Raw genomic sequence first — 24,620 nt, forward strand, 5'->3', positions numbered from 1 at the left:
TTCCAGTCAGCTTATTTCTTTATAATAAAATCTGATAACTTTGCCAACTCTCTCTCTGAGCATTGTGAATTCCATACATACAAATGGACTATACAGTATACGGTCAGTGAGGAACGAGAGAATGAGAGAGAGAGAGAGAGAGGACAGAGAATATGAGAGAGAAGACGCACGAATGAATGAGATATCTGATGGTAAGCCAGAATCAACTTCAGAGGAAGTCCTCTCTCGGAGCAGTTTGTTCTCCCACTGACTGGATTTGCTATCAGTGACAGATCGAAGTGCCACCTGCGCTCCACACGCTCCTGTAACTACGGCTCATTTTCTGTGATGAGTGTGTATGGACGTTGGCGAGAGAGCTTGCTCCTGATAGAAACGGCGAGTGCACATGGCTCCCGTCTTTCAAAACCAATTCGGCAGAAGGATGAAAACTGACCTCTCACCAAAAAGGCATAAAAAAAGACAATAAAGAGAAACAGAGTGGACAAAATGGCCTCTTTTGCCCAGTTCTCCTCTATGGCCTGGAGAACTGTAGCATTAATAATCCGTATATGACAAATAAAGTCTGTATTTATATTTTAGAAAAGAATGTGCACACCAACGTGTAGGCATTTTTTATGATAAATTTGCAGCTTTCAAATTGGCCAAGATGCAAACATTTATGGTTTCCATTAAAAAGTCCCATTTCACTAGATGTGACATAACAAATAGATGTAAAATATATTTACATTTTAAGCCTTTAACTTTGCTTATCACCCATATCTTCTATCTACTGTTCTGTTGTGTGTCACACCACTGTCCCCACTTTATTGCATGCAATATACTGTATAACAGGCATATACAATATACACAATAAATACAAGTTGAATGGATGAATGACAAAATAACCCACTTGACTTGAACTGACTTACACCTGGTGATTTGTGCAATAACAGCCTCATTACACAGCCATTTACTGCTATTTGCTTGATGAAAGATGTTGTCCTTGACAGCTCCTTCATTTCTGAATAACCCCAATTTCCAGACATTCTTCTTTTCCTCACTGACATTTGAGTTTTCATTCTGTTTTGCTTTGCTCTGCTAGTGATTTAAATAATTTGCTTCAAAAGGGGTCATGTATCAGCCCCTCTGAAAAATTCCAGGAAAGGTGTCATGCATCAGCAATTCAGGAACTATACTTAGCTGTGTCTTGGTTGGTTACCATGTCAATCCTCCTTGATTTTGATTCTGGTTTGTGTTGACACTTAACCCTTTCTCAATTCTTGTGTAAAAGTGAAAAAAAGGGGATTTTGTGTGTGTGTGCGTGTGAGCTCACCGCTCTGAATGTTGAGCGCATGGTGTTTGTCTATGCTCCAGCCTCCCAGGTTGGATGCTGTGCTTTCGTAGCCCTGTAAGATTGCTGTCCTCTTCTCCCACAGGATCATATCAGGACACGACTCATACTCAAAGCCCACAGATACTGTTCAAGCACAGCACACTAGAATGAGCAGTCACACTACAAACCTACATATACACATTGCCACAGTGTTATAATTGATGATGATGATGAGACATTTCTCAGAGACTATTATCATTATATGCTTTTCATGATCAGAAGAAATAATTACATTAAAGTGAAGTTAACGGTGCAGCTTGTCACTTTATGTATATAGACCTTTATCAATTATGCAATGCCAAAGAGAGCTCAGAAATATTCATTTTTAATATTGAGATGCAATGGATCTGGCTGGTTTCTTCATTACAGGCTTTTTTTTCTCGCCCAGACATTAGTTCAACCCCTTATTTTCTGACTTATTTAGGAGACATACTTAATTTCTTATATATTGAAAAATGAGGATGGGTGGATTGAGGAGAAAGGGAAGTCTTAATTGCACCTTACACACTGAGAAATAAAGTAAATATGATCAAAACGCTATTTTTAACCTTCTTTTAACCAAATACATGATGATCCACTCACCAAAAGCCTCGGACAGGCCGTACACCCTCTGACTGTAGACATCAGTCTTGTCCCAAACAAAATCATACGAGAGGCTGGGTGCCGCTGAGAACCACTTCCTGAAAAGGCGGCCCTCCACAGCCAACATGAGATGCACCTTCATCAGGCTGAAAGGGATGACCGCGTGGGTCAGTGTGACCCGCAGGACTGACTTATAACCTGCTGTTCGGCTGCTCAGGTATCCCAGGCGCAAATCTGTCCCAGGAATATGTACTTCCTCTTGAAGAGCCTGTACAAGAGAAGATCCAAAGTTCAAAAAGTTCTGACAAAAGGTGCAAGTTCAAATGTGCAACCATCTGAGAGTTCATTTAGCACTAAAGCAGATGCTCACAGCTGGAACGTGAATAGTACCCAATAAGAAGACATGGATAAACTCATTTTATTTGTATGCGCTGGCATAATAATAAATAAAAAAATTATGCTATGAAATCATGTGAAATGAAACCCCAGATAGACATCCGCAGAAAGGATAAGCAGTGGAAGAGCAGTGTTGGATCTCCCACAAAGGCCCAGTGCACAGAATTGATTGGTTCGTTAGTTTTCTCCTTACAATCTTTTTGACGCACACTGCAGTGCTCTCATTAAGTCACCACATGTAGCACTTTGCTTCTCAGACAAGACCAGAGCAATTAACACAGTCAGTGACTCCTTCGCAAATGCACAGATAAAGAGGACGACAAAGAAAAAGAAGGGTGTGTGCTAAAGTGTGCTCGTTTGTAAATCCTAATAATGACAGTACCAAAGATCATACACTGTAAAAAACGCAGAATGGTGTAAAAATGTGTAAAAGATCACAGTAATCTGTGCATGGAAGTGTGTGTGTGAGTGAGAGGAAGGATGGGGAAGACGGTGTCTGATATTAATAGGCCAGGCAGCACTGCATGCTGCACAGAGCCATTAATCTTGTATAGCAAAGGGGGAGACAAAATAATTAGAAGGAAACACATGGACACAGATACGCACTCACAGACAAATACATGCAGGAATAAGCAAAAAAAAAAACACAACACATTAGGAATTGTCATTCAGAAATGTATCATATAGACTGTATACACAAGCATCATTTCGCTGTCATGTTCACAAACACTTTAACCATCTGCACCGAAGCCCCTGTTGCCCTCTGACAAAAAAAAAAAATTATTATCTTCAAGGCAAAACATGCAGCTTTTCACTAGTGACTGCAAACTCTGGATACAGAAATTCAATAAGTGTCTGCGTTCTGCTAAACATAATTATCCTTGCTCTGCAAAACGCTTGTGCTGTAAATTACACTGTGCATCTCCAACCAATTACAAAGCCCTGATGAAAGCGTTGCCACTAGCAAGAGTCACTCCTCCATTCCAGCTTGATGTATGCTCGCTCCAATCTGCTTCCTCTGTATATGAGGGCATAGGGTCCTCTATCATTGACAACAGCTGGCATGGAATGAATCACACACACAGCGCAATAGAGGGCATACAATCCATTTACAGAGTGCACTAAAGGGCCAGATGTGTTTTGTTCCGTCTGTTAAAAGCTAATAGCAACTCTTCATCTAATTAACTCTCTCCCAATGAGAACCTATGTGGTTGCTAATGAACAGTAACTGCACAACAGTAGAGGATAAAGAAGCAACAATGTCTAATATGAGTTTGAAATGAAACAACAAGATTTATATTTAGCCATGACAAATGTCCTGGTGTCCTGTGATGTGTTTTTACAGCCTCTAGTAATTCAAACTCAGAGGTCTCTTCTTTATTAATAAAACGCTATCTTAAAAGCAACTATTTGTCTAATCACTGGAAGAAAACTGTGTGGTGGTATGGGATACCCATCAAGATGTTCGATGCTGAATTCTGGTAGGAATTTTTTATTTTTACTTTAAGAAAATATAAATTTGATAATAATTTGACAGAAATGTTTTTTTTATTTTATTTTATATTTACTAACTAGCTCTACACTCTCACATGATATCTAATATTGTATTGGCAGTGGTAGCTCAGTGGTTATTATTGGACCACTTGGACTACTGATTGAAAGGTCATGAGTTCAAATCCCACCAAGCTGCCGCTGCTGGGCCCTTAAGCAAACCCCTTAACCCTCAACTGCTCAATTGTATAACTAAGATAAATGTAAGTCGCTGGATAAAGGTGGCTACCAAATGCTGTAAATGTAAATGTACTTCCTCCGAGACATATGAAGCCAGCTAATGCATCTTTCCAAACTGATGCCCATGCTGCATCACAGAGCAGATGAACACATTTGGAAGAAGGCGATATCGCTTAGCCCTCTTCCACATACATGATCTCACAGATGCCTACGATTGGCTAGTGTTACCATGATTGACAGAGGAGAGAGAGTACGCCATCCCTCCCAAGGCCAATTTTTGCACTCTGGGACTCCTGGCCACAGATGGCTTCACAGCATCACCAGGATTTGAACTTGCCATCGCTAGTTGACGTTAGGGCCAACGCTTAGGGTCAGCCCTGTAGAAAAGGTTTTACTTGTACTTGCGTTACAAGCAAAATCGAGAACCATATTTCAAGAAAGCCTGTAGATTTCAGAACTATATATAGTAGAAAATTTCAAAATGTCACCTAGTGAAGGGTTTTCCGAGAGTGCCAGGCCAGTATGCTTTGACTTCTGAATATAAGCATTTCTGCATGTGGAGTGCTAGAGAATTCACTCAATATATAAGAAATAACAAACATTAAATGCAAAGCAGAACAGAAGATAAAGAGGAATGCAAATAAAAGTAAAGAAGATGCTTCCTGGTGGTGAAATAAAGCAGTCAATAACAGCATTAGTTAGGCAATCTGGTGTAATTTGATCCTTTCCAGGTGCTATTACATGGGTTTATTTATATTCTACCATTGTGAGTATTGCAGCCTAGAATCTAGAATGCCTACAGTTTTTGCAGAACCCATGGTCTGTCTGATTTATCTTTGAAACATTCAAACACATTCAGGATTCAGATGCTTTGAAAGGTCTCTTAAAAAAAAAAAGGTGGGCTGCTTCGAGTTGTGTGCCTTCCTGTCTTCACTAACAGGAAAAAGAAAATCAGTAAAGAGTAGGAGCGGAATCCGTCAGGCTGACTGAAATATTTCATCCTGTACGCTACATACATTATTAAACTGGTATTATATTCTCAATTGCCATTATATGGACTTGTAGTTTTCTATAAATACATTCACAATCCAATAATGTGATAATTTCTCTATGTGCGATGCTGCCATAAGGAATTTATAGAAAGATAAACCTGCTAGACACTCTCTTGTTAATTCATAGCCAAGCAGAAGTGGGAGTTTTATCACATTTTTTTTCTTTACAGAAGTCATCCAATGAAACATAAGCTTTGATGATGTTTTTTGTGAAAATGCCGGCGTACCATGTAGTATTTGGATATAAAAATCACTGATACCTCAAAACAAGAGAAAAAGGAATCAGCTTTTAGAAGAGAACATAAAGAGATAGTATTGTGTATTGTCATTTTATGATGGTTTTCAACCAGGAGTAGTTTTTAGATCAGATTTTGATTGAATTTGTAGTTGGATTTTTAGTAAGTGTTTAGTAGATTTAAGTATATCAACAAATCCCGCTGCTTAAACGTACAGAGTGGAAACGGAAACTCTGGCAACACATTCATAAAACATGATTAGAGAAAATGAAGCTTAGAATGCCGTTTATTTGAAGTCCATATTACGTTTTTGCCACGGAGTTCAGTTTCTTGAAAAGTTACGTCCAATGCTTTTGGCACAAATTTAAATACATAAATTCCCCATATCGTAGGTGTTGTAAATAAAAATAGACCTGCCGTGCCAATATTCTGATTAAATTAACTGGACATTTGAGTAAAGCAGCGGGATTTGTTGATATTAAAAACGTAATATGGACTTCAAATAAACGGCATTCTAAGCTTCATTTTCTCTAATCATGGTTTATGAATGTGTTGCCAGAGTTTCCGTTTCCACTCTGTACGTTTAGTAAAATTCGGGACACTGAAGTCTCTACTTCCTGGTCAGGGAGCTGTCGATCCAAATCTCACTAACCAATAAGAGTAAATCGCTGTTAAACCCGCCTACATGTAAGATTTGTGCCAGAATGGAAAATGTAAACTTGCGGAGCGTAAACAAAAACTTTGAAGGCGCGTTCATAAACCATGATTAGCAGAAATGAAGTTTAGAAAACTGTTAACAAAGAATGCTGTTTATTTCAAGTCCACGTTACATTTTTGCCACTGAGTTCACTTTTTTTCAGTTTCGGAGTGTTTTTCTTCTTTCTCAGTGTATATTTTTGTTCATTTCTTGAATAGTTACGTTCAATACACACAGAAATAGGAAGCATAAAAATGCATGACATCTGTAATCAAACAGTTTGTGATTATCAATTGAACATAAAGTGAGCTGAATTGAATTAGGGTAGAGTCACATCTCTCTACAGACTTGATACTGGTTTAACAAGTGATTCTTTATCCTCTTAATGTTAGAGGAAAGCTGATGCATGAACATAGTTAACAACAGGCATCTAGGTTTCCTATATCTTTGGTCTCAGTAGGATTTAATATCGCAATTCAGCATTTGGTAATAACAGCTTTTCAGACTCTTCGTGAACACTCACCTGGATCTCAGGCACTACAATGCCTCTGTCCTGACAGGCCAAGGCGAAGGCAGTGAGAGGAGCAGGCAGTACTATGGGACTCGGGCGTGTGAAACTGCTTAGGTCACAGCTGGGGATGTCGTTCACTTCATGCCGCATGACCACGGTGTCCATGACGAAGAAGCGTGACCACGGCAACCACAGCGTGTGCTCCTGCATGATGAATGGTGCACGCTCGAAGCGCAGTGCTACGGCCACGCCCCCGCTGGAGAGCAGGTCAAAACTGAAACAGAGCCAGAAGATTATTGTGCTTTAGTGAAACTGTCTCTCTGACAGACCACTGAGAGCCTGGGCAGCTTCCATCACACCAGACGAACAAAAAGACAATGTTCACTCACTTTGTCATAGCAATCATTTCTTTCTTTATTGCATGTAGGGATCTGTAATGGTTTTATCTCTTGGGGCTTCTGACATGCTTCTTTTCACAATACAATCAACTCATTTTCACCAAAACACAATAGAATATTTCATATTCAATGTTCACCCCGTTAATTAAACATACAAAATGTTACATTACATGCTAATGCATTGACTCACCATGCAATCGCATTACAACCAATATTTTTTTTTAACGCAGTGACTCTATGCTTTTTATAAACAACATATTCTAACTCTATCTTAGGCACCCTAAGGGGATTTAATTGTGATTGTTATTAATTATGCATTAATTATTGTTGAAAAGAACTCGGCTCCAGCCATTTAGGGAGTGTGTTTTTTAATCTAGCAGCTTCACAGTATGCCGTCAAAACAAAAAGCTTCTGGCTCTTTGAAAGATTGAGCTTTTAAAATCAAAATTAATATAATCATTTGAAATGGTGGTGCTGAAAGGTATTATTTTTTATGGGAAATAAAACAGGCACGGCCCTGCCACTGCTGCAGCATATAATAGTGACTGCATTGTGCAGCAAAGCCACAGAGCAATGAAGTATCGGCATTCAGTTTCTAAATCAGTTTTTAATTTTCGCTTCCTAAGAGAAATTATCATAGAGGTATTCAGACATCATTCTAATCTTGAAAGAGGGGAGGGGAAACTAAACTGTTCTCCACTACAGGACTCCAGACTTGGACCTAGGGAGGAGCAGCATCTAAAAGCCAATGATAATGGCTCTTTCATGAAACACCAGGAGATAAAACAAAAAGCAACAAATAGGTCTATTCACCCAAAATAGATAAAGATCTATGTACAGAAAATTCCCTGCGTACAAAAGTTTGGATAAGGATTTGTCATTATTGAATAGTGACAAGTTACCTAGTGAACACTGACAATTAGTTTACGGCTCAGAATAAGACATTTTGAAATGGTTATTTTGTTTAGTAGAGGTGTTTCAGGTTACCGATTTTGACCAATACCACAGATTCTGAACAGATGAGACAGATTTATTTTTTATTTGATGCAAAGAATAAACAAATGCTTATTGGTGTAATTGTCTTGTGTGGTGAAATTTTGTTGGCAACCTTTTTTGTAATCAAGCCATGTCATCAGTTCAATAATCAGACACAAAAGGGTAAATAAAATGAAAAATCTGCCTGCAGAAGTCTGTAAAAACCTCCCTTTCTCAGCTACTGTATCTATCCCTGTAGCTAGTCTATGATCTGAAGATAATTTACACGAATGCATGGAACTGGTTAGGCTGAACCAGAGGATCTGCTTGAGAAGCCGAGCTGGATCATGATTAGAAAACTGGAGTCGCTAGACTATGACAAGGTTTTTCCACCACATATATTGGCTCTGCTACAGTCTTTGTTTTATCAAGCACTGAGTTTGGTCTGGAGAAATACTTTCCTGGGTCCGCATCAGGACCCTGACCTGCCCTTTGACATGCCCTGGTCTACGGATTAGTGATGAAAGCAAAGTTATCATCCACAGGAAAAATCCCCAATCAATATGTCTCTCCACAGGCCAGGTTTATGACATGTTTTGCACTTTAAAGCAAGACCTTGAAGGTGTTGTGGAGAGAAAGTAAAAAAAAAAAAAAAAAAAAAAAAGTTTTTTGTGAAATTAGCCTTGGAAATATCCAGTCAGCTCAGCTAAAACACAAACTAAAAATGGGCACCTTTAATGTTACTTATGATCATAAAGAACAAGGTTTTAACAGATCAGAGAAAAGACTTCCGTCCACTTTAATGTGAAGTAAGATTTCTAAAACATAAAAGCACACATTTTGGGGGAGAAAAAGGGTCAATGAGTGGAAATAATCCATCCATCCATCCACTTATCCTACGCAGAGTTACAGAGGAGCCTGGAACCTATTCCAAGGAACTCTGGGCACAAGGTAGGGGACACTCTGGACAGGGTGCCAACCCATCACAGGGCAGACTTGCGCGCACACACACACACACACACACACACACACACACACACACACACACACACACTACAGACAATTTAAGCCAATCAGCCCACAACGTATGTCTTTGGACTGAGGGAGGAAACCAGAGTGCCCTGAGGAAACCCCTGAAACACGGAAAGGACGCACACAGGGCGGGGGTGGGAATTAAACCACCAACCAAGAGGTGCGAGGTAAATTTGCTAACCATTAAGCCACCATGCCCCCCTTGAGTGAAAATAATATGAAATGCAATATAAAGAATATAGGTGTACGATATGACTCAAAAATAACACTAATTAACCCCCTCCTTGTCCTAATAAAACAAAAACAGCACATAAACACAGACACACACACAATAAGAAATGCACGTTATTCCAAAGCACCTACTGAACACCTGCATTGCACAACTGCACCTCTTAATAAGCCATTAGCAGAAGGTGATGTGGAGACCCTGGGGACTGCGCTGGGACAGTGTGGCCGTGAATCTCCAGGCCTACAATTTAGAGAGTGAATGTGCAGCCAAATCCTCACGCTGCCTGGACATTAATTCACCTACATATCCCTACAGACTGTCTTCTGATACATAGTGTTCATTGGCTGAGTCTGTAAACAAAGGTCTGCTCTGCCCTTGCCATGGTGCCCTTGCTAAAATGGGACTCTGAGTTTAGACTCTGTACTTGTGTGTGTGTGTAAAAGAACACGCGTGCTTTCATGCTGCCTCAATGCCTGTGGCAATCTGCAATCACAGCCAGTCTCTCACACCCACACAAAGCCCAGCCGGACGCATGCACATAAATCGCACACCTATGGGCCGCCGTGCAGATCAATGAAGCCTGTTATTAATCATGAGAAGCACCTCAGGCTGAAGAAGTGACACATGCTATAATTCTCCACAGCATCACTCTCTCTGTTTAGGATTTCATCGGGGAAGCGAGTGAACCCAAAGGGGTTAACTGGATTAGACCAGTAACATGAATAATTGGTACAGCCCGGTCCGGCTACACTGCCTGCAGTCTGCTCGTTGATGCAATGAGTGACTGATTGCTTTCATGTCCCCTTCAGGGAATACACATGACTCCATGTACTTCAAAAATCAAAGGCTTTCTAACACCCTGCAGAACATCCCTAAAGCTACACAAGAGGCATTGATCAAAATTAGGTCCTTTTTGTATACTTCTGGGTTCTATGCGTGGATTCTATAATGCAATATGAATAAGGATGTTGATCCACCTCACGGATACATCAGTAACACTTTATAGTCAAGAGAGTCTCAGGTAAAATCTCACAAAACAACGGTCATGATCTGTGTTGTGAGGCTTTGTTGACAGAATATAGGTACACTTATATACAATGTACCTAGTTGCAAATAATATTGGTAATACTGCTACATGCAAATTGGTGTCATTCTTTGGGAGAAGCAAAGTCACTGAGCACATACTGCAAACATGATCAAATATAATATCAATATTCCAAAAATGTTTATTTATTGGTAACTGAACTTTATTGGTATCTGTATGTGTGGTAGTGTTTTCTGTGATATGAATGGTGAAATATTGTAACTGATAAGTTGCTTGAACATGCATAACATGACATAAATAAAGTTCACCATTTTCAGTCTAAAGCATGAAATGCACAAATGCTGCTGATTAAGAATAAAACTCAATGTTAACTGAGTATGTGTACGTACATATACTAAAATGTAGCCTAGCTTTTACTGTCCTGTATATTTGCTAATGCAAGCTTTTGTTTCAGCTGTAGTCAGCACACAAGTTCCTAATGTAAAAATATGTTCTATTTCTGTCAGATTTTCCTACTACAATGTCTACAACTTCTCGGTAACAATGAGAACTAAATTTAAGTTACTTTTCTGAGCTAGCTAGCTATTTAGCTTATGTAGGCAATGTTTACCTTCTGTTCTGGTAGTCTGTCCATGTAGCAATAGCTAAGATAATATCTTATTTTTAAACGTAGCTGGCTAACAAGCCAACTAGCTATTTAGTTGCTTTTGTTTTGCTATTCCTATGACAACCCTTCAGTGCAATGCTAGCTAGATACATTCCTAACTTTCTTTTATAGTACTATAAGCAGGTTAGCTACTTACGTACGCTAGTTTCCCTTTTTTAATGTCAAAACTATTTTTTAAAGTGAGAGCAAGTTCAAGAAATGTAAATAACCACATGCGTTATTTACTTCAGTGAGCAATATCCACGTTTTCAGGCTAGAGCACCCTGCTGGGGGGAAAAACCCCGAAACAATAGAAACTTTAGGTTACTTATGTAACCCTGGTTCTCTGATAACATAAGTGCGGTATCTCACTATGGGAAACGCCTCGGGTGTGACTGATCCCAGAAGCACCGATTACACCACATCTGTCAGTTGTCAGACCAATAACGACAGTGATGTGGGAGCCCCGCCTCCCTCATAAATAGCTCTGCAAGCGGTCCCCACTTCATTCTTAGCATGTCTCTTCTCCATGCCACTGCAAGGAGGGAAGTGTGGTGAGATACCTCATTCATGATAACAGAGAACCGGGGTTATGTAAGTAACCTAAAGTTCTCTTTCAAACATTCGCTTGGTATCTCACTATGGGATATAGACCACTTCTATATTGCAGATATGCTGTCCGAAGCAGGCATGTCAACCAACTCAATGATGTATGTAACATAAACACAACACCTGTAACTATTCTCCAAATATATGTAAACACAAAGCAAAAAACCACCTCACGAATGAGTGTTGTTGTTTTTTTTTACACACTTTGGATGGAATGAGCCAATCATGGGTCTGTGACATCCAGTCTATAAAATCAGACAAATGTGTGAGGCGAAGCCCAACTTGGTGCTGCACATATGTCCTGAACTGAAACACCCTTAAATAGTGCCCATGAGGTAGCCATACCTCTTGTAGAATGAGCCCTCAGCCCTTCCGGAGGACCAAGTTCCATGCTATTATAACCTAATATAATAGCTTCCACTACCCAGTGGGACAGGTGCTGACGTGAAATAGGTTTACCCTTATGAGAGTCACCCCATGAAACAAACAACTGATTTATTTAGTGCTTTTGTTCTGTCCACATAGTGATGCAGTGCATGGACAAGGCACAAGCAATGAAGCCACTCATCCTCTGATTAGGAAAAAGGCTGCGGATGGAAAGCCAGTAAATCCATCTGTTTACAGGCGAGAGCTGACTCACTCACTTTAGGCACTGGATTAGTTTTGAGCGTTACTCTCGAGTAATCCATAGCGAATTGCATATAGGAGTTATGGACCGACAAAGCGTTAAGTTCATTAACCTGCTTCGTGGTCGAAAGAACTAATAGCAAAGCAACCTTTAGCAAAAGGAGCTTTAAATCAATACTATCTATAGGCTCAAAAGGAGGCAGAGATAGTGCACTAAGGACCACAGACAGATCCCACGGCAGAATCAGTGGCTTTGAAACCCTGTGTAAACGTCGTGCACCACTCATAAACCTGCATACATGCAGGTGTTGACCTATGGTATTCCTGTCAATCCCCACATGACACACAGAAATTGCGGCAAGGTAAACCTTAACAGTTGAAAAGGCTCTGCCCTTATCCAAAAGTTTCTGCAGAAAACATAACACATCCGTAAAAGAACAGAGAAAAGGTACTATGTGTCTTTGTGTGCACCATTGCTCAAACACATTCCATTTCCGATCATATGCAGAGTTTCAGTCACCCTCACAGGCAAACCCATAATACCCATAATACCCATAATAATAAGTGTAACCTCTCACGGGCCAGGCCCAAAGAGCCACTTTGTGCGGGACCAAGTGAAAAATCTCCCCACGTGCTTGAGAGAGGAGGTCCCGGCGCAACGGGAGAGTCCAGGTCTAGTTGCACAAGAGTTGAATTATCTCCATCAGACACATTTTCCCTGGCCACTTCAGGGCGATTTGTATGACTGAGTGACCGCATTCCCTTACACGATTTAGTGTTGGTAAGATCAGACTCAGTGTAGGAAACGCGTACAGTAGTACGTTTGGCCACGAGTGCACCAGAGCATCCACACCGATAGGCGTGCTGTCTCTCGCCAGAGAGAAGAATAGAAGGCAATGAGTGTTTTCATGCAAGGCTAAGAGATCTACGACAACTCGGCTGAACCGCTCCCACAACTGGCTCACTACCCAAGGGTTGAGAGTCCACTCTCCATACACAGGGTTCCCCCTGGACAGGAGATCCGGCCCCACATTCATTATTCCCGGGACATTCGCTGCCTGTAATGAATGAAAAAGGTTCATGCTCCACACAATCAGCTTTTGTGCCAGACTATGAAGCTGAGTAGAATGTGTGCCTCCCTGGTGATTTATATATGCCACCGCCGTTGTGTTGTCTGATCTGATCAAAATGTGGTGGTTCCTTAGGACCTGCACAAAATATTTCAATGTTAAAAACACTGTTAACAATTCTAGGACGTTTATGTGTGCGTTCTGTAGCGAGATGGGCCATCTCCCTTTCGCTATCCTGCCCTCACACACTGTACCCCAACCTGTGAGTGATGCATCCGTTGCAACCACCTTTCTCAGAAAAACTGCCACCATCAGAGTTCCTGACTAGAGAAACGCGCAATCCGTCCAGTGACGAGAGCACGCATGCAGAGTGATGATACTATCACTTTGTGGTTGAGGTGGCGTTTTGGGCACAAGCCCAGCGCCCCATCTAGTGCTGAAACTCTCTCATTTGCAACAGTCCCATTGGAATAACCAAGACAGTTGAGGCCATCAGTCCTATCAGACCTAAACCTACTCTGAATGAGACCTTCTTTCCTTTCTGAAAAAGGGATAAACAGCCGCAAATTGACCTGATGTGCTCCTCCAACAGAAATGCTTGATACAGGCCTGGGTTCTGTCTGAGACCCAGGTAGATTATCTCTTGTGTGGGCACCAAGCAGCTCTTCGTCTCATTTATTTTGAACTCTAAGTTCTCTAAATGAGACACAAGCATTTTTGTCCGTCTCTGCCTGCTGGCGTGATGGAGTGCACAGTAGCAGATCGTCCAAATAAGCTGACACTCTGAGACCCATTATTTTTGAGCGCTGCTTCGACACACTTGCTGAATACCCTCGGGGCTAAAGAGAGCCCGAAAGAAACTGTCAAAAATTCGTAGGCTGTAACCCAATAGGCAAAACTGAGGAATTTTCTGTGTGCCTCGTAGATCCTTCAGATCGACTGACGTAAGCCATTCTTTGGGATGAATAAATTGTAATAACATCTTTACATTTTGAACAACTTAGGTGTTTGTTGAGGTTCCGTAAATCCAGAATGGGACGGGGACCCCCCCCTTTTGGGAATAACAAAGTACTGGGAGTAAAAGCCGTGATGGCTGTCCTCCGGCGGTACAATCCGAATGGGTCTTTTGCTCGATAAAATAGGTTATTTCTACCTCTAAAATCTGAGCTGATTCCCCTTCTGCTGTTGACATTAACACACGGTTGAAAAGTGGTGTTTTACAGCAAACAGCAGAAGATAACTCCGTTTTATTGTGGATAAAACCCAAGAGAGTACTGTGCATGCGCGCCAACTTTCTGTGTGAGCAGTGAGCAGACCGTTGTAGCTTTCGCTCACTGATGGTGCGGCGCCACCATCGAGCAGCAGAGCTGGGGGTTGCAGCTCTGAATTGGACATTTGTTTTTATTTTCACACACGTCTGTGCCCTTGGCCCACTGCCTGGATGCACAGGGAACATTTATATTTGTTTCACACACTGGTGACTTTGCCAAACCTCCTCCTCTCGCTTGCATAACCCTGCGGGTGGAGAGGGGAGAAACAACGTGGGGGGCACTGGGTGAACTGGTGAAAACTCCAACCTGAGAACTGTTTTCCTATGAACACTGAACTTGAACAAATGCTTCTTTGCTGGAGGGGGAGAACAAGATTTTTGTGTCATGGAGAGGGATGCTGCAGAGACTCCATGAGTGCTGTAGTCCCATTTTTGACTCAGAAATAGACCACTGGCTAGATCACCTGCCTCTTTTTGCCTCCTGTAGCTGCTGAAAACGAGCCCTTTCCTCTTGGCTGTGGCTGTCTTGGGTTTACCTCCGCCTGCACTGACTGCTGTGGTGGGGGGGTGGGGCTAGGGTTTTGGTACCTGACTGTCCCCCCTTGGGAGCAGAGGAAAACCCAGGGCGTGTGGGCTGGGGGGGGCAGGGCATTGAGCAGTAGGCTTCCTGGGGAGGCAAGTTTCAAAAGCCATCTTTCTTGCGAAGGTCACACCACTGCCACATATTTGTCACAGCAGCCCCGAAAAGGGCTTTCGGCTCCACTGGAGCATGAAAGAACTCCACCTTCTCCCTTTCCAACAAGCCAGATAATCCCAACCACAGCGCTCTTTCGCCCACCACTGCCAAGCCCATGCTGTGGCCACAGCTCTGGACTGCTCCTCTAGATGACCGGAGGTTGAGATCTCAGATCTCTTCGCACAGTGCTGAATCTGGAGACCCAGCAGCGATCTGCCTCCCCATCTCCTCCATGAACTCAGCCTCATATGCTGTGAGCAGTAAGGTAGCGTTTAAATCTCTGACAGCAAGGGCAGATGAACGGTAAATTTTCTGAAACAAATTTTCTGTCCATCCTGGCAGTGATGGAGAGGCGGAGGGTAGGGCTGCCTGGCGATTGGGGTGGAGGTGACTTACCACCGACAATTCCACCTGGTGGTTTGGACATCCCCAGTTCCTCCATATTAAGTACATCCTGCCTAGAGAAACCTTTTACAGGCACTCTATTACAGAATGGCTTGTCCCAAAAATGGCACATCTCTGCAATGCAAGATGGGCTGGCTGGAATCAGTTGTTTGACTGGGGAAGTGCGCGATAGCAGCCTCTTCCCATCATATAAATCCTTCTCTGTTCCTGTTGTGATGGCCAGTTGACCGAGTTTAGCAGCTGCTCTCCTACACATTTTGATAAGGTCATGGGGGAGGGAGACTCACCTGTCACACTGCTAGGTCTGAAAGTGAGATTATTGCTCCTAATTACATCGAATTACATCCTCTTCATCTTCCTCCAAATCCTCTTCCATGAGACAAACAATCATCTCATCATCTTCCTCCTCCTCTTTGTTCCCCACCAAGGGGTCTGATTCAAAGATGGGGGGAGTTCGGGAGAGATATCGTCCATTAATTCGCCCCAGCTTTATTGGGTTTCTTGAGCAGCTCCGTCTTTCTACAAGGGTGGGGCAGAAATATTTGGATCCCCCTTATTCGCGGCCGCAACTCACATTCTGTGCTCTAATACCATTAACGGGAAAAGAGAGCAATGTGGGCAGCACGGGGTTAGCGAGTACGGCCTGGCATGCAATGCATAGAGGATGAAAGTCTTTGGACGAAATCATTGACTCACAAGCGCACGGGCAAGAGGGATCTTTACCCTTTGATGTGCTGCTGGGTGGGTTCGCAGTTGCAATAACAGAGATGCGAACACCGAGATATTAACTCCGTACACCACTCAATGTGGGGGGGGGGAAGAAAAAATGAGCTGTAATGGAAGAAAAAATATTCACTTTGAGTGTGAATGAGGGAAAAATAAGGGAAAAATAGTCGCATTCTGAGACATACCTAAAAACACAGACTTGTCAAGTGAACTGTTTACCGGCCACTCGCAGTGAGGATCTGCTGAGGATAGCTTCCCTATAAGGATCTCATGGGGAAGAGAACAAGAATGAAGTGCATACCATTTGCAGCGATATATATGAGGGAGGCAGGGCTCCCGCTTCACTGTCGTGATTGGTTTGTCAACTGACATACGTGGTGTAATTGTTGCTTCCTGGATCGCTCATACCGATAGTTTCCCATAGTTAGATACCGAGCGAATGTTTGAAAGAGAGCCATTACAGAAATTATAATGGTTTCTAATACAAATACCATTACAAACCATCAGCTAAACATTAAAGCCAGTACCATTACCATTATTCGTCCTTAATGGTATCCACTAGAAATAACATACCACCAACATAACAAATTACCAGTAGAGACACACAGGGACCATTACAGTTTCCTTTAAAACTAATACAATTCCCATTATAACCATCAACACCATTACAACCTCAATGAGGGTTTCTATTGTTTTTGTTTTCAGCAGGGCAGATCAGTGTTACACCGGAAATATAAAAGAGATTGATTTTTCAAGGCTGAGTGTAAGCTTCTTTGTTTTGGTTTTTTTGGTCACTCCCCTCACCACTGACACATGAGAGATTAATCATAATGAATGACTTGCTTTGGTCAGTGTGACTCTTGGTGGAGTCAGAGGAACTCTTTCAGTAGAGATTTAGAGGGAGGAGACCGGAAAAAAAGTAGAAGTGCTTAAAGAATGAAGAACACATCATAAAAATGAGTGAAGGCAGCCTTCCTCCATTTCTAAGTGGCTGAACAGGTGCATTTGTGATTTCACGCCGTGCTGAGCATGTTTCGCTAGGCTAGACTACAGAGCAGTGGGAGAGAGGCAGTATTTACACTAGAGAGGGAGAGAACGAAAGATAGAAGAGAAGGACAGGGTGATGGAGAGGAAAAATAGAGCAGTGAGAGAGAGAGTGTTTACAGTCAAAAAGTGATGGGAAAGAGGATGCAGAGTAAAGATAGAGTGTAGAAGGGAGAGAGAAAGCGTAAGACAGAGTGGAGGAGGGAAAAGAGTAAATGTGTGGAATGTAGGGAAAGCAATAACAGTAGCAGGGAGAAAATTATCAGCTGAAGGCAGTAAGGAGAGGATGTAGAGATTTAGAGAGCTAGCAGGAGGACGACATCTCAACTGAGAGTAAAGAATGGCATGAAAGAGGATAAAGGAACAGATCAGAGTAGAGTGCTGCTGAATGAAACAGAACAGATAGACAGAGGGTGAAATGCTGGGATTAAAAGGTGTGTTTCAGCGTGGGGTGTTGGACAGGGTTCAAAATAGAGCTGTGTGTGTGTGTATGTGTGTATGTGTGCGTGTGAGCTAATGAAATCTTATATGGACTATGGTACAATGAAAAATTCACGAATTAATTTGAATAAATATGAATTTTCTTTATCGGTATAAGGTAAATGTGCAATCAGTGATTTTTTTTGTGTAATATTTGGCGAAGTTTTCCTCATATTATGCCAGTTGTCTTTAACCCTTGTGATATTTCCAGTCATCTTTTCCACTGCTTGCAGAAAGTTCAGTTCCATTTTGGCAAAAGTTTTGGTGCAGGTCTCAGTTTTGGCTTGCACACCCTGTGCAACCTCTGGTGTTAGTTTTTTCGTTTAATTTTTGGTTCTCCTGGGTTTACTACTAGATGTTTTGGAAAAGTAATCCTCCAGACTCATAAAAAAATTGTATAAAACTGTTATAAAAAATAAAACTTTTAAAAATAATACAACTGTTCTGGTACAAATACCAGCCTGTTTGTTAAAGCGACGCACAATTTAACAAAATAAAATAAAAAAAAGGATATTGCCAGAGCTCACTCAGGTTACATCTGACCTCTATTGCGCCATCTTCCCTCCATCATTATGGCAGCTGTCAATAAAATATCCACTCTGAGGTAAAGGTTTTCTACAAACAGGTTCGATAAAGATGTGGATGACCACCATCCAACCAATCATTACAAGGAGGCGTCTCTACCTCCTTGTCAATAATGCCAATTCAGAAAGCTCCACCTCTTGCACAGTAATGAAGTGATTCTAGCCTAGAAAGTACACATCCATCTTTTTGGGGCATAGCTTCGGAGGGAACACTGAAAGGAGACGCTGAAGTTTTTAAACAGCTAGCTTCCATCAAAATCACTGATTATACCTTTAAAAATGAACCAGGAGCTTTTAGGAAAAGCAGCTATAATATCTGTAAACAGTTTTTTCTCCCAGATATTCTTCAGATATAGCTCCAATGTGCCTTCTGAAGGACTTTTTCACGAGGTTTGTGGAGCCGTTTAGACACGTCTCTCTTTAAACCTTTTGATCCAACACTGTCCAGAGAAACTCACTTGGGTTCGGGTCAGTGACTGGACAGAGCCTTTCATTATAGACACCACTGCCTCACTGCTCTACAAATATCTACTACACAGCTGTGAGGTGTGTTTGGAGATGCTGAACATGCAACATTACTCGGAAAGTTAAAAAAAAAGACAAGGTGGCCTTCTGACATGTTGTGTATCTCACAAAAGTGAGTACACCCCTCACATTTTTGTAAATATTGGTTTATATCTTTTCATGTGACAACACTGAAGAAATGACACTTTGCTACAATGTAAAGTAGTGAGTGTACAGCTTGTGTAACAGTGTAAATTTGCTGTCCCCTCAAAATAACTCAACACACAGCCATTAATGTCTAAACCGCTGGCAACACAAGTGAGTATACCCCTAAGTGAAAATGTCCAAATTGGGCCCAATTAGCCATTTTCCCTCCCCGGTGTCATGTGACTTGTTAGTGTTACAAGGTCTCAGGTGTGAATGGGGAGCAGGTGTGTTAAATTTGGTGTCATCGCTCTCACACTCCCTCATACTGGTCACTGGAAGTTCAACATGGCACCTAATGGCAAAGAACTCTGAGGATCTGAAAAAAAGAATTGTTGCTCTACATAAAGATGGCCTAGGCTATAAGAAGATTGCCAAGACCCTGACACTGAGCTGCAGCATGGTGGCCAAGACCATACAGCGGTTTAACAGGACAGCTTCCACTCAGAACAGGCCTCGCCATGGTCGACCAAGGAAGTAGTGTGCACGTGCTCAGCGTCATATCCAGAGGTTGTCTTTGGGAAATAGATGTATGAGTGCTGCCAGCATTGCTGCACAGGTTAAAGGGATGGTAGGGTCAGCCTCTCAGTGCTCAGACCATACGCCACACACTGCATCAAATTGGTCTGCATAGCTGTCGTCCCAGAAGGAAGCCTCTTGTAAAGATGATACAAAACAAAGCCCGCAAACAGTTTGCTGAAGACAAGCAGACTTAGGACATGGATTACTGGAACCAAGTACTGTGGTCCGATGAGACCAAGATAAACTTATTTGGTTCAGATGGTGTCGAGCGTGTGTGGCGGCAACCAGGTGAGAAGTACAAAGACAAGTGTGTCTTGCCTACAGTGAAGCATGGTGGTGGGAGTGTCATGGTCTGGGGCTGCATGAGTGCTGCCGACACTGAGGAGCTACCGTTCATTGAGAGAACCATGAATGCCAACATGTACTGTGACATACTGAAGCAGTCCACCAGCTCCGTGATGTCGTCATGGAGGAGTGGAAGAGGACTCCAGTGGCAACCTGTGAAGCTCTGGTGAACTCCATTCTCAAGAAGGTTAAGGCAGTGCTGGAAAATAATGGTGGCCACACAAAATATTGACACTTTGGGCCCAATTTGGACATTTTCACTTAGGGGTGTACTCACTTTTGTTGGCAGCGGTTTAGACATTAATGACTGTGTGTTGAGTTATTTTGAGGGGACAGCAAATTTACATTGTTACACAAGCTGTACACTCACTACTTCACATTGTAGCAAAATGTAATTTCTTCAGTGCTGTCACATGAAAAGATATAATCAAATATTTACAAAAATGTGAGCGGTGTACTCACTTTGGTGAGATACTGAGTGTGTGTGTATATATATATATATATATATATATATATATATATATATATATATATATATATATATATATATATATATATATATATATACCACAGTAAATAAATCATCTAATATATCATAACAGACAGAATACAAAATGAATAAATCATCTAATATATCATAACAGACAGAATACAAAATGAGCTAACATGTTAATATGATAGAAGTTACCTGGACATGTTCACCTGCTTTGAAAAATTCAGCCTAGCCCTCAGTGCTCCCTCCAACACCATTCCCCTGGAATACTTTTATGCGCAGTACCTTGGCTAGAACCTCTAAATGCTATTGCGAGAGAGGATTAGCAGGCAGGTAGTGATGCCTCCTTGACCTGATTGGTTTGGGTGGTGGTGATACATGTCATTTGTTTAAAACCTGGTGCACCACAGAGACTGAAGTTATACCTTAAAGCATATAGTTTACTGTAGCTGCCACAATGTCAGGAGAGTTAATCAAATATTGCAAAATTTGTTCTTAATATTAGATTTCAATAATAGCATTTTATTTATAAGCCTATTTTAGGGTACCCAATGATGCTGTATAGATATATCGAAGAACATAAAAGCATGTAATAGTAGTTACCTTATGAAAAAAAATCAACTGAAATTTAAATAAAGGCAAATGAATAGTAATAAAACTTTAAAAAGAGGAGGAAATGCATGTTTATATAACTATGAGATACTAAGCTAACATGTAGAAAGCACAAGACGACAGAATGCAAATGAGTCATTGGGTGGGTGGAAAAGTAAGCGGAAAAGATGGGTTTTTATTTGTGTTTTAAAATGAGAAAGGGAGGCACAAGCAATCCAATCAATTAAGCAACGACTATTAAGACATGAAAAATGTCAATCCAAAAATGCTAGTTAATATATGTTAATTCTTTAAATATATTAAAAGTATAAATGGAATTTGCTCGTTGTGCATGGGTGTTCATGGAGAATTAAAAACAAGTAACCAGTCTAGTCCTTCAGGTTACCAACTTGTATGCCTTAAAATATATTTCAAACATGATGGAAGCTACAGTATGGAAGAAAAACTATTTCAGACATTTGACCTTGCTGTTACCTTGACCCTGTTTGGATGAATTCCAAAACCTAATAATCATTATATAATATTATATATTATATATTATAATAATGTTTACCATATACACTAAATGGTTCCATATAAACCCTTCAAACATTCAACCACTCGCTCCCAAGATATCGCAGTTGCAAGAATCCTGGACGGTTGCACGGACACGAGCATGGACATACAGATGCACAGATGGACGGACACATTGTGGATTGTCGGTATAACCCAAAAACATTATGCCTCCACCACCTTGTGGCACAGGCATAATTAAAGGGTACAAACAACAGACTTGTTTTGAAAATATAAAACAAAAAGGTGATTCTAGCCCCATCTCATAAGCTAAAAAATATCATCTTTTACTTGCACTCACAGTTGCACTGGTATCAGGAGGATTGGCAAGCACATAAACTGCTTTTATGTCTATTTCCTTTGATAATAACTGTAATGATGATGTGATATATTAGGCTTTCTCCAAGATACAATTGTACTGCTATAAAATAAAAAATAAAAAGAGCTGATCTAGGCCACCTCGATAAGGCGTTAACAACACACTGGGGATAAATATTTTGTGGATGATTACAAAGGGCATCCTACCTGCCATCCTGCCTGGTGATGGTGTAGCCATAGGCAGGATTGTTGATGAAGCTGATGTTCACTCCCACCAGTGGAGTTCCATCGGACGTCACCACTTGCCCTCGGATGACGCAGGCGTGACTGCGGAGAGACGTGAGCACAAAGCCAGCAAGTCAATCCAAAATTGTGCCACATAATATCACTCAAACATGCAGACACACTGTGGCACTGTGCACCTCATGTTACCCCATTTCTAATTGCGTAAATAATGAATTCAACCCAGCTGACAGCTCAGAGGAGACCACAGTGGGGTTCCCTGCCTTGAAGAAAAATTAGATAATAGGAAGAAGAAAAGGGTGTTCATAAGGAATATTTTACACTTTCATCCTCATTAAAACAGGGTTTGTTTAGAGGAGAGAAGGACAACAGTGCAGAGCCGAGTTGTTGTTTTCAGCCACTTTACTTGGGTTGGAAATGATCTTGCAGGTCGTAAGATGTTATCTGTCACCTTGGCCGAGACGAGGCTTACAATCCAATATTAAAAATCAATCATACACTTCTAACAGTTCTGAACATCGTAGCAAGAGGCTTAACTGCAGGATACAAGTGTTATGAAGTTCAATGTCACATGAAGTAGAGCTTAAGGGAGACTTCACAAGATATTTAGGAAGTAAACACACTGTACATCAAGAAGGCTTTTATGCCTGTATTACATGCAGCCGTTCTCACTGGTGTAATTTAAGAAGCTTGGTAAAGTACAAGTAAAAATATCAGGCCCTATCAGACTGTGGAAGAGTTAGCTCTTAAATATTTGCCACATAGCGGAAACAATTAACACTGGTGTGTAAAAGGCCGCCCTAGTCGTGTCCTTACTGCAGGCAAAATCATTCACCTAACAATATCCTGGTCCCATGGAGCACGGCTTTATGCTAATTTAGGCCACTTTTCTCCTTCAACAGTCCTTGATTTAGCTTTGCTTCTTTATAAACAATATTACCACATGCAGTCCAAACCAAAGCCTGTGAAAGACTTGCGGTGTGATGAGAAAAAAGAAAGGAAGGGGGTGTGATTGTGTCACAGCCAATTATTCATGTTTTAGTGGACTTTTATTATGGAGAGCAACAGAAGTGGAACTGGGCATCGCAGAACAGAACACATGTAGAACTGATACTGGTAATAGAGAATGATTTTAATATTGATATTAACCAGAGACACAGAGCAAAGAGGGAGGGAGAGAGAGACAGAGAGAAAAATGGAAAGGGAGATGCGAGTGATCACAGCAGAATTCAAAACAACAAAAATCCTTAGCAAATTTCCTGAACCACAGGAAACTGGAGGGTTTATTTATGGGGAGGTTTACCGGTTCAAAAGGACAAGTCACAACAACAGATCTAGTGTGCCTCTATCTCTGCTGTGCTCTGCAGGAAAACTGAATGCAGTTGGACTTTTCGCTGGCACTAATGGGCAAAATAATAACACATTTCAACTGGAGTTGAAGTGTAGTAAAACAATGCAGAGGGAGATGTGCTGATAGTCTCATTATTTCAAAAGGAAATAAATTGCATGCTGGATCTTCCTTGATCTCACGTGTAGACTGTTGCTGAAAGAGGTATTATCAACTTTCCCTTTGTTATGTTCATGTTTTAAAAAAATATGGTCCGTTACAGGTGCCATTTGTTCAACAATGTTTACTGTTTTAAAGTAAAACACAATACCTTGACACTACAGACCATTTGGAAAGGTTCTGTTACATAAAACTCCATCCATCCATCTATTTTCTGTACCGCTTATCCTACATAGGGTCACAGGGGAGCCCGGAGGTGGGAGATACCCTGGACAGGGTGCCAACCCATCGCAAAGCACAATCACAAACACTCACGCACACATTCACACACTACGGACAATTTGGAAATGCCAATCAGACTACAATACATGTCTTTCGACTGGAGGAGGAAAGCAGAGTACCAGGAGGAAACCCCTGAAGTACAGAGAAAACAGGCAACTCCAAAATCCAACCAAGCTGTGTTGTCAGTTCTATAATGAGATCAGATAAATAAACTGAATAAATCTATAAAGGCCTGTGAAAATTCTCTTCTTTATGAGTTAATGTCTCTAGCCCTGTGTCTGGTCTGATGAGCTGCCTTGTGCTAAATAATTTACATAAACGCACGTGATTGGATAAACCACAAGACAGAATCCGTTTCAGAAGCCACAACGGTACAGGTTTTAAATACTAGAGTCGCTGAACTGTGGCCAGTTTTTTTAGTACGTGTATCAGCTCTTCTAGAGTATTTTCTCAGGTACTTTAATTTTTTACGGTTCAATCCACTGAAATACTTTTCGCGGTTTATGTCAGGACAATGGTCCTTCAGTTGACGACTGTTTTGTACTGCGTGTGTATGGACCAAGCGGATTTTACAAGTGCAGCATC

At 41.3% G+C, this 24,620-nt stretch overlaps 1 protein-coding gene across 1 annotated transcript in view; it reads right to left on the bottom strand.

The window, feature by feature from the left end:
• Positions 1-24,620, bottom strand: part of tenm4 (teneurin transmembrane protein 4) — a 220,114-nt gene that overhangs the window by 48,102 nt on the left and 147,392 nt on the right. Inside the window, exons 19-22 of the mRNA XM_053687323.1 lie at positions 22,211-22,330; positions 6,590-6,851; positions 1,955-2,222; positions 1,313-1,456 (exon numbers count right to left, since the gene is read on the bottom strand). Of these exons, the coding sequence (XP_053543298.1) occupies positions 1,313-1,456; positions 1,955-2,222; positions 6,590-6,851; positions 22,211-22,330 (794 nt within the window). The remainder of the gene's footprint in view (positions 1-1,312; positions 1,457-1,954; positions 2,223-6,589; positions 6,852-22,210; positions 22,331-24,620) is intronic.

Source organism: Ictalurus punctatus, chromosome 17, assembly GCF_001660625.3.
Source record: "Ictalurus punctatus breed USDA103 chromosome 17, Coco_2.0, whole genome shotgun sequence".
Classification (NCBI taxonomy): Eukaryota; Metazoa; Chordata; class Actinopteri; order Siluriformes; family Ictaluridae; genus Ictalurus; species Ictalurus punctatus.